Here is an 11,386-nt window from a genome sequence, read left to right as displayed (position 1 = left end):
ATCTTTATGCAATTTTTATAATTAATTTTAAAATTTTCTAGTTAAAAAACATAAAATGTATTTCAAGCACAGTAGAATCCCATTGAAAATGCTGTTTCTGCTGTGATCTTTAATAGGGAGAACCTAACTTTCTATAAAACTGAATGAAAATTCCACATTTTTGTAAAACAATAAACTCAGACTTATATTTTGTGTTCAAAACAAGATGAATTCCTTCAGTTAGGTTTCATATTACTATGGTATTTTCCTCTTATCTTTCTACCCTTATACTAACAGTCGTCCTATATTTATGCCTTTTTATTTTAAGCCACCCCATTTTGGGGAAAAAAGGATGGTTAATACAATAAAAAATGTAAATGAACAAGAAAAAAGTTTCATATAAAATTTAAACTTGTATATTAAAAAAAGTAACCAATGGGAAATACATCTGCTATGAGAATGGCAGAAAGGATAATATCCTTAACTAAACATTCATGGAAAATAAGAAAAACATCCAATAATAATAAAAGATACTATGAACAGACAACACATAGAAGAGCAAATTCAAAAGGCTAATATTCAACCTTACTACTAATAAAGGACACACAATTCGAAATCAGATATACTGTCTTCCTTACCTAACTGGCAAAGATTAAAAATAATTATAACAATATTGGCAAAGCTACAGTGAGCCAAGCACACTCACAGACTGCATAAAACAGTATATAGACTTTCTGGAGAGGAATTTAACTATGTGTGAAGACATTCTACTACTCACCTATCCAAAAAGGTAACTTAAAATGCAATAACACTAGTAGTCAGATCAGTGAAATATCAGAATCAGCTTAAGTGCTCCAAAATAGAACTGGTTAGAAGGGAGGATGCTTACATATATGCATATATGCTTACATATATTATGATACAGCTAAATAAAATGAAATTCTACAGTCATTAATGTTTTAGTAACAGAAAAATTCTTATAACAAATAATAAAAGCAGGATACAAAACTGTGTTTATAGATGGATCTCAATTATGTGCCATATAAACTCACAGATTTGAAGATAAATCAATAGAATGTTAGCAGTCATGTTCTCTGATGGCAACATGTGCAACTTTTCTTCCTTCTTTGAAATAGTTTTGATTATCCAAATTTTCTTTAGTAAATATGAAATAATTTCACAGATGGAAAAAGCAAAGTTTGCTTGTGTATAGCGCTGTTTCACATACCTTGGTGGCTGTTACTGATGTCGCCAAGTTTGTAGTTTTGGAAGAGGACCCATTAGAACTTGCTGGTGGTGTCTGAGCCACTACAGATTTACTGTTTGCACTGTTTGTTCCATTAGCAGCACTGGCAGAATGGGAGAAAGTAAATTTGAAGCCGCCAGGAGATGTCCTTTTGGGAAGGTTTTCCTTATCTTCACTTTCTTTTGCTAAAGCAAAAGTAAAATTTTGAACTATAAATTTTACTAAATCGAAGCATCTGAAAAGAACAATAATTTAAAAACTTTTAAAACACTGCCTTTGCTTTCTAAGAGCTAAAAGAGCATGATGTGTGCAGTGGTCTTTATTAGCTAGAATCTTAGAGATCTCAGTATTAGAAAGGTAGTCCTTTCTAATACTGAGAATCGTATAACAAAATCAGCCACCTTATGCTAGAATTCTACATTGCAGTATCTAGTGTATACGTCCAAGGACTCATTAGCTGTCTAACTCTTCCTTTTATTGTCTCCTTGTTGGTTCTGCTCACTAACTGTACACTTCTCTACTCATGGTTAAAACCTAAAAATTTCTCCTACAAGTCAATATTTCAAATACCCAAAGATAATAATCAAATCTGTAAGTGTCTTATTCCCTGAATATTCCAGTTTCCTTTATGACATAGCTGTCCAGTCCCCTTTAACATCTGGTTGCTACCATTTTTGTATATGATTCTTAACAGTGTGGCACTCGACACTGGATACAGTGTACGTCGAATATGGCCTTACTGCCTCTTTTGACAGTAGTCAGGGAAGTACCTATAATGAATGAAGGTAGAAGAATTTGTTTACCAATGATACCCATTCCTTAGGACATTTCAGTAGGCTATTTGCTCCCCCAGGCTAAAGTCACTAAAACTTATTGCATTAATGAGTGGAAAATGAGTGAGGCTGGGAATAACAGTTTCAAGGAAAACGTAATAAATCAATGAAACTAATTCTCTAATGAAGATTGCCTTTAGAAAATGTCATATTTAAAATCACAGACTTATATAATAAATCCAGGAAAGACTTTTGTCTTTCAAGATATTAGTTTTTATTAAACATTGAAATGACATATGTAGGACAGTATTCCAAAAAAATTGTAATGCTTTGGGCCACAATTAAAGTGATTAGTTATTATAAAACAAGTTAAAAAGCAGGAGAAATTTTACTTTTTTACTTCTTTTGATAGTGTATCTTTATGCAATTTTTATAATTAATTTTAAAATTTCAAAGAGCAAAGTTACTTCTTTGAGCTCAGTTTCCTCAGCTGCAAAAGGTTTAGGCAGAGTGCTCCAGAAGGTTTCTATGGATCTACATGGTCTCTATTATTATTGGGGATTTTAGTATAGAAATAAAGCCTAGACTGTTCACATAAGGAAAAGTATAAGTAGACAATGCAATTTCTAAATAGCAAATGAATAGCATCACAAAATGGCAAGTTTCAAGAAAAACATTTTAAACATGAAAAGAATTCCTAAACATATTTGGATAAAGTACAAAATTTTAAAGCAATATGATTCATATTCATGAAAGACATAAAATTTATGTCTTTCTTGCTTTATAAACTATGACCAAACCTTCACAGGCAATTGAATAATTTCGGAACTAAATAAGGGGATGGATATACTATACAAAAACTCAAAATTTTAATACCTTTTTTAGTCTCCATAAATTTTTCATAGCTATCTGGAAAGTCATCTTCTGGCTTAGATTTTTCTACTGGTGCCACAACTGCTTTTCCTTCCTCCTCTTCATCTTCATTAAACCACATTTCTTCATCCTCTTCCAAGGCTTTTGCATCTCTCCGAAATCTGTTACTACGCAATATAGATGGTACACTGTAAGAAATACATCACAAATATTGAGCAATGATTCAAAGTTCATGATCTAATTAAGGGAAAAATACATACAACCAAGAGGAACCGAAGTAATTTTAACTGAGTATAATTTATATCAAAATCACCTCAGTCATGAAGAGGAAGTAGCCAGAGAACACTCCAAAATATTTAGGATGTTGTCAATTAAACTAAAAATTCATCTTGAGTTATAATATGGAGTAGTAATTCATCATGTAAGGATTCTGGGAAGGGAGGGCACCTACCCTCCTATATAACCGTGCTAGCTAGTGATGGAAAGAAAATCCCTCAGTAAATTTCACATGTAAGATCTAAACTACAGATAATTTTGGACACAATTTTGTAGGCTATAAATGCAATATACTTAAATAATACCTGTTCAGTTTCTGATTTTGTCTGTCTTTTTCTTGCTCATATTTAGTCTTCAATCCTTTGAATGTCTGAACATATTCAATCGATTCAAGTGCTTTATAAAAGTTTTCAACTATATGTGCAGTAAGAGACTTGATATCTTCCTGTATAAGCACAAAATTTACATTTAAATACAATGCTTGTTAGGAGACAGACTTAAAAATTTTTTTTTTGTAGTTCCAAAGCTGGTCAAAACAAGTTTTTCAAAATCACCTTCCAAAAATAAATGTCCTAGTTTCTTTACTCATAAGTCAGGACTCCACAGAAAACTTGGAAAAAAGTTTCCGCACATGTGTTAAGTTTTCAAAGGGCACATATATTATATAGAACCTGGCAGAGGCTTGAAGACAAAGAGAGCAAGAGATTGGCTCCCAAATGTGGAAGAAAGAAGAACAAGAAGAAAGAAGAGGAGGAGAGGAGGAGAGGACAGGAGAGGAGAGGAGGGGGAGGAGGAGAAGAAGAAGAAGAAGAAGAAGAAGAAGAAGAAGAAAACAATGTCTTATCTAAATAATAAGCATAGATACCTCTGACTGTATTACATATACAGATCTGATAAACTATCCAAAATTCCACTTGTCTATTCCCGCAGTCTTCCAGCAGTATAGTATTTGTGAAATAAACTAATTGACAGTAAGAAATACATAGGCAACTTCTCTGAAAGATACACCACAATCTAGTTGCATTAAGGACTTTTAAGTCTTTAAACTAGTTCCCTTGGACAATAGAAAGCCATGCAAAGAAGAAAAATTAAGAAACCTAGATAAAATGGTTCTGTGTTATATATGGAAGAAAAAGATAAACTGAGTTTTGGGATTCAATGTACACTTATCAACTACTCAAATCTATTCTCAGAAAAACATAATTCAATCATGGGAATAGGGATGGAGTTAATAATCCTATAATTCATTTTATCAGTATCTCACCAAAATTTTAAAGGAGAAAAATATAAAAGTAATAAATTAAAAAATAAAGCTTATAAAAATATAAAAAGTTCTGATTCATTAGAACAGTGCACTGTGAACCTGGATTCAGATACGTAGAGTAAGCTGGTTAACCATGTTCCTTCTTTACACTTCTATCCTTTTTATCCTTTCAGACAAATAATCTTCATTATGAGAATAGAATGTCATCAGTAAAAATGTGATTTCTAAGAAGTAAAACTAGAGAATGAATTTCCAGCTTTGACCTACTTTTTTCAAGTTCCTTCCAACAACGTGGCCATTTACTCAGTGGAATGATTTCAGTGTGAATATGTGAAGGAGAGGTGTATCTGTTGTAAAGGTTCTACAGTTACCTGTCTTATCCCAGTTATTCACATACAGCTCTCTCCAGATAGTTTTCTGACAAATCTTTTGTTGCCTAAAACTCAGCTGGGATACAGCTTCAAGCCCTGACTGTGCTATTACCCAAATGGATGTTCTTGAATAGGTCACTTAATCACTTTAGGTATCTTAATTCCCTTATCTGTAAAATAAAGTAGTTGGAGTAGTCCATCTAACTTCCTGGTTTCCTCAACTTAAAATTCTAGCATTCCATCCCACCTTTTATGCATTTTGTATCAATGTCTACCATAGGGATTATTTTTTAATCTTTCTATTAATTTCTTAATCACTAGCCCTGCAATAGAAAACCACCTTTTCCTAAAAGATCAAATGAATAAGGCATACTTGATTGAAAAATGTCTACATATGCCAAATGTGATCCTGTAACATTTGACCAATAAGAATGGAGCTGAAAACATTGAGTAAATATGGGTTACTATGCTGAATTTCACAATTTAAAATATTAACATTACTAAACTATAACCATGTGGCAAATAAGAATAAAAAAGTAACCGATTTTTAAAATTTCAGTTTATTAGAAATACATTCTAAGACACCTGGAATAAACAATTTCAGCAGAAAAAGGGGAATGAAGAAATCACTTTGCTTACATATAATTCTTTTATTTTTATATAATTACTTTTTTACATGTAACTAATTCTTTTACATATAATTACTAACAGTTCTTTAATATAAACTTACCACTCTTATAAATTCAAACAACTCAATAACCGCTGAATTCAACAGATTGTACCGAGTTCCATTATCCAGAAGTGCATTTATAACTGGCTCAAAAAGATTTCCCTTGGTGATGTAACGATTATAAAATTCATCTTTAAGGCCAATTATCCGCCTCATAAAGCGAAGAGCACCTAATTAAAAATAATACAGGGAAAATGATCTTACTAATATTAATTATTATACAAATATTTTTAAATATAAAGAACATACAAAGCAATGTATATGTTCTTCTAAAAAAAATTAAAACTGCACACTAAAAATAATTGGGCTTTGAGAAAACAGCCTTGGGGGAAGACTGCTCAAAACTTGTATAACTTTGTAGCCAGACCTAATTTAAAAAGCAGTAATTGGTATCTGGGAGATAAATAAACTACCCAGGTAAGCAACCGGATGGCAGAGAGATTAAAAAATATATAAAACCCACAGGATGCAAATGCTTATAGTACTTAGAGCAGTGCTAGTGGATGCTGAGGCTATGCAGTGAAGGCAGCTCAGAATCAGTGGGGGGCTGTCATTAAGGTGGGCACAGGAGTGGTGCAACCTGCCAAGAGCCAAGATTGCCCCGCCTCTCTGGCGGAGGGAGTTTTAGAGACAGATACTTCTTTTTAATTTTCTGAAAACAGCCAACTAGGCTCCTAATGCCAGTAACATAACAGGAGATCTAAAGTTTTTTTTTACTTTTCTGATGAAAGCTACAGTTCCACTATTCTACCTCCCCCGTCTTGGAAAAATCATTTGTGAACCAAGACCGCCTCCATATTATAATGACATCATTCTCTTGTTTACCAACTGCTTGTGAGCTATTTTGCCTAGGTAAACATGCACTGTGGCATATCAGACTGTATTTGTAAAAGAACAATAATGAGTAGGCAGTATAATTTAGCTTTTCACATTTTAGAATATTAAAACGAAATTTCCCCTAGTCTTTTCCCTAGCTAAATAAAGTTAGCAATATTACTGCTAAAATTCTTATGGAACACAAAGGACTATAATTTCAGTCCTTCATTTTAATATTTGTTGGTCCTTTAACTTGTAACCTTTCCCCTAGTTTAATTTTTTCTACAGATACCACTAGCCAAATCTTTAAAACGCAAGGCTTCTGATTTTGTAAGTCAGTCTCTCATTCCAATCCTCTGTTCATAGATGGAAGTCATTAAATGAAGAAGTTGTGACTGTCACAAAAGGTTCTAAATATTGTCTGAGAATAAAACAGAAATAGGCCACATAAGGTATAATATAAAGGTATGTTAACTGTACACCAAACAAGTGTGAGGAGATGTGTTAGACTTACATCACCTCTTTTTGTGGCAGGGTAAGAAATAGTTTACTTAAGATTAAAAAGACTGAAGTACTGCCAAAGGTATAGGCAAACAGGCACTCTCATACACTGCTGGAAAATGAACTTATGTGCACACAAAACTATAGTTACAACAGCACTGCTTATAACAGAGGAAATTCTGAAACAATATAAACATTTAAATACCGGAAATTCATTCAATTCTGATATATCCGAATTAAGGGGAGCACTCTGCAGTCATCAAAAAGGACTATTTATAGAAAGCCAAGTAGGAAAACATAAGACTATCAATCCTTCTAAAATTAATATAAAAATATAATGCCAATCAAGATGAACTGGATAAAATTATTTTTAAGTTATTGTGGAAGAACAAATGTCCAAGAACCAGGAAAATTATGAAAAAGAAAAGTGAGGGAGGGATCAGTAGGTAATAACCTTACAACAGAGATACTATAACGGCATAAGGATAAACATTGTCCTTATTTCATGTGATGAAATTATAGACAGTCCAGAAACAAGTACATATGTTAACTCATTGTATAACAAAAATGATATTTCAATTCAGTAGGAAAAATATGGTTTCTTTAATAAAGGTGCCAGGACAGTTGGCTATATATAAATATAAAAATAAAGCTAGACCTTCGCTTTAAACCATATGCAAAAACAAACCAGATGTATTATATATATAAATGTAATAAAGGAAATAATAAAAATATTAGAAGAAAAATGAGAATATTTGTATAATCTTAGGACATAGAAGACTTTCCTAAACAAGACAAAAAAACTCAAAAGTCAAAAAGGAAAAGACAGACATTTTTGTCATCATAAATAATTTTTGAAGGTATATGAAAAACAATACCATAAATAAAGGCAAAGACAAAAGACAAACAAGACAGGCATTTTCTCCTCCCATAACATGATAAACTGTTAATATCTCTAATATACAAAGAGCTCTAAGAAAAAGACAACAGAAAATTCACAACAAATAAAAATGCAAATTACACTAAAATATAAAAAGATACTGTTGGGGAAAATGCAAATTAAAACATAAATGGCATATCACATTTCGATCGTCACATTGATAACATTTTAAAAAGCAGTAACATCAAGTACCAGGAGAATGTCAAATGCTTCTACCTTTTGGGAAAGTAATCTGGCAACTATAAGTTAAATTAAAATTTAAAAGGATGTATTAAAAAGTATAAAACATATAAAGCATTTTGTCTTGGCAATCTCATTTTTGAGTATCTATCTTATAGAATAAATCAGTACTTAAAAGTTGTATGTCCTATACTATTTACCACAGTGTATAGTTTGGAGTGGCAAAAAAGCAAAAACCACCTTGTAATCCATCCACTGGAGAATGGTAGAACAATGTGTGGAAGAGCCACCCTATGAAATCTTACTCAGCTATCTTCAGGAACAAAATGAGTCTACACCCTATAAATCAACCTAGAGTAGTATTAAGAGGCTGAGAAATGTGTTAGTGTGATCCTGTTTTCGTAAAAACAAAAACAAAAACCAAAAAATCCCATATACATGTGTGAATGTGTTTATGTTAACTGGTACAAGTATTGAAAAAAAAATGAAAAGAAATAATGCAGGCAGTTAACACTGGCTACCTTAAGGCCACAAAAATTAAGAGGGCTTGGGAGATTAACATTTTCTCTATACATTACATTAAATGTGTGTGTGTGTGTGTGTGTATTTTTTACAGTCGAGGTCTCACAATGTTGCCCAGCCTGGTATCAAACTCGTGGCCTCCAGGGATCCTCCTGCCTCAGCCTCCTGAGTAGCTGGGATTACAGGCCTAAGCCTCTGTGCCCAGTTTACATTGTAACTATAATCTTTATGGTCAGGATAAAACCATAAAGCTCTTTTAATCTGGGGGGAGAAGGAGGTTTCCTTATCTCCATTTGCATGTGAAATTGTGAAGATGAAAGAGAAGTTTACAGTTTCCAAAAACCAACACTGAAGCAAATATCAGGATAACTACAGTCACTAGCAAAATGACAGCTTGATGAAGCGTATGTGAAAGACACCAGGACTGGTTCTCTTAGTGAAATGCTGTCATTGCACATGGTGGTGTCATCACGACAAAAGTTATGCTAACTTATTCTAAATATGAGCAATATGTGGGTGGGGAACCACTACAACCTACCTTTAAATAAGAACAGAAAACAAGAGAGCAGGACTTCTCACAATCATCTCATAAATAGAATATACACTGCTAAAAAAATAAATAAATAACTTCAAATGGGTAACTTCAGCTTTTATCTCTATTAAAAATATTGTTTCTTAAAACATTTTTATACTTACACAAGGCCAGAAAAGTGTGCTTTGAGTTCATCAAGACTAAGACTCTTCTTAGCAAGTCCTTGTTCATAATATAGTTTTTTATGTGATATGTGTGATGTTCCACACAAAATGTGAGTAACTCTAAAATTAAGGCAAGTAGCTGTGCTGTTTGATAATTATCTACAAAAGAAAGTCATCTCATGAAAATAAAATATTGAATACATCTAAATAGAGAATAAAGCTTACATCCTATATTTTAGAGAAGTTAATTGTATTTTCTTATTGTATCATTTAAAAATGCTACAGATTTTTATTTTTTCCTTAAGCAGACTCTCCAGAAGTATCTTATCAGTTTTACCTACTAGACAGATATTTTTCTAAGACTCTTATGTGCATAAAATATTAAATGATATTAACAGGAAGAAAAATTCAATAAAAATCTACAAATATGATAATAAAATCTTTACTCCATTGAGGTTTTCTTGGTAATGTTTCCTTAATAAGTGCTATCATCATTAATATTAATGAATCTATAAAAGGGTCCACAGGAAACAGAAAATACCTCACACATTTTGCTTAAAGTGACTCAATACAAATTTCCCAAGAAAAATTAACATGCTTTTTGAAAAGATATTTTTAAGCAAAGGATATTTTTGGCTAATATTACATCAAGACTTTTTAACAACAATTTTTTAAACATCAACTCACATGATATCCACAGAGAGAGGCTAATAAACTAGCTTTTTCCCCACCTCAAGAGACTTTGGTTTATACATTTATGGAATAATTTTGAATTGCTTCCTGAAGACCAAATTTTAATGTATGTCAGGGGCTTATATGGACAATCATTCACCCCACAAAAAATGCTTTAGACGAAGAAATATTACTGCGAAGAAATTATGAAATCATAGCCTTAGAAAATAAAAAAATAACTGACATAATCTAGTACAACTATTTTATTTACTCAAGATTATAAATATTTTATGAAACTATAATGCTATCAGGAATAAATCAGCATGATTTTTAATAACAGAATAGCCATCAAATACACAAAATAACAATTCTGGTATTTCAAAATCATTTCTACTTCAGATGCAAGTAAAGGGTTTCACTTGCTCCAGACCAATCTGTATAACAGCCAGTATACAGCCAAAATTTGAACTAGTTCCTATCATTAAAAACAATTCCTCTTTCTCAATTCCCTAACTTTATTTACAAAAGACTTATTTTTTATTTTTTTTTGAGACAGAGTCTTACTCTGTCGCCCTGATTAGAGTGCAGTGGTGCGTGTCATCATAGTTCACTGCGACCTCAAACTCCTGGGCTCAAGTGAGCCTCCTGCCTCAGCCCCCCAGTAGCTGAAACTATAGGCGTGTGCTACCATGCCTGGCTAATTTTTCTACTTTTAGTAGAGATGGGGTTCTCACTCTTGCTTAGGCTGGTCTTGAACTCCTGAGTTCAAGCAATCCTCCTGCCTTGGCCTCCCAGAATGCTAGGATTATAGGCCTTGAGCCACCGTGCCAGGCCTTCAAAAGACTTTTTAACAATGATCTACAGAGTGAAATAAATGTCTTGTTTCATTTTTCTAAATTAGGACAAGAAATTACTCATATCTCTAATTAATCCAATCTCCATACAACTTCCTATTTGAAACTGGCTTTCCTGGAGCTTTGACAAGCACAATAGAAAAGACAGGATGCTAGGTATACACAGCACACTTATCTTCAGTAATATGAGGCCCATACCTGGTATGTATGTTCTAAGTAGAAGCAACTGAGTTTAGATTCAGATTCATGGACAATAAGTGTAAGGAGGTCATAAAGACTAGTTCCGAACTAACTAGTCTTTGTTTACTAGATTTCAAAAATGGGAACTAAATCCTCACCTTTCAGAAAACGTCTCCCAAAACAATGTCAGAAAGCAAGCTATAAACTTACAGAAAAAAACAAAAAAATTCCAACTAGTTTTCCATCTTTTATATTGGACAAAGTGCAATTTTTTCTTTACAATAAAGAAAAAAAATCTATTTATATTTGGATTTTGTTTTTATGCTGAAGTATGCTTTTCTTAGCCTCATATAAATGCATTATAGGCTGGGCGCGGTGGTTCATGCCCGTAATCCTAGCACTCTGTGAGGCCAAGGCGGTGGATCGCTCAAGGTCAGGAGTTCGAGACCAGCCTGAGCAAGAGCGAGACCCCGTCTCTACTAAAAATAGAAAGAAATTATCTGGACAACTAAA

At 32.8% G+C, this 11,386-nt stretch overlaps 1 protein-coding gene across 3 annotated transcripts in view; it reads right to left on the bottom strand.

Moving 5' to 3' along the window:
• The window catches only part of SMEK2 (SMEK homolog 2, suppressor of mek1 (Dictyostelium)), an 89,946-nt gene that overhangs the window by 9,875 nt on the left and 68,685 nt on the right, over positions 1–11,386 (bottom strand). For 2 of the 3 annotated variants that reach the window (XM_012649864.1, XM_012649866.1), the window contains exons 11-15: positions 9,168–9,326; positions 5,513–5,682; positions 3,453–3,592; positions 2,875–3,059; positions 1,208–1,410 (exon numbers count right to left, since the gene is read on the bottom strand). In XM_012649864.1, coding sequence (XP_012505318.1) covers positions 1,208–1,410; positions 2,875–3,059; positions 3,453–3,592; positions 5,513–5,682; positions 9,168–9,326 — 857 coding nt within the window. The remainder of the gene's footprint in view (positions 1–1,207; positions 1,411–2,874; positions 3,060–3,452; positions 3,593–5,512; positions 5,683–9,167; positions 9,327–11,386) is intronic. The other variant, XM_012649865.1, reaches the window with a different exon arrangement.

This window comes from Propithecus coquereli, unplaced genomic scaffold (assembly GCF_000956105.1).
Source record: "Propithecus coquereli isolate 6110/MARCELLA unplaced genomic scaffold, Pcoq_1.0 Scaffold305, whole genome shotgun sequence".
Lineage (NCBI taxonomy): Eukaryota > Metazoa > Chordata > Mammalia > Primates > Indriidae > Propithecus > Propithecus coquereli.
This window is presented reverse-complemented; position numbering and strand designations above follow the sequence as displayed.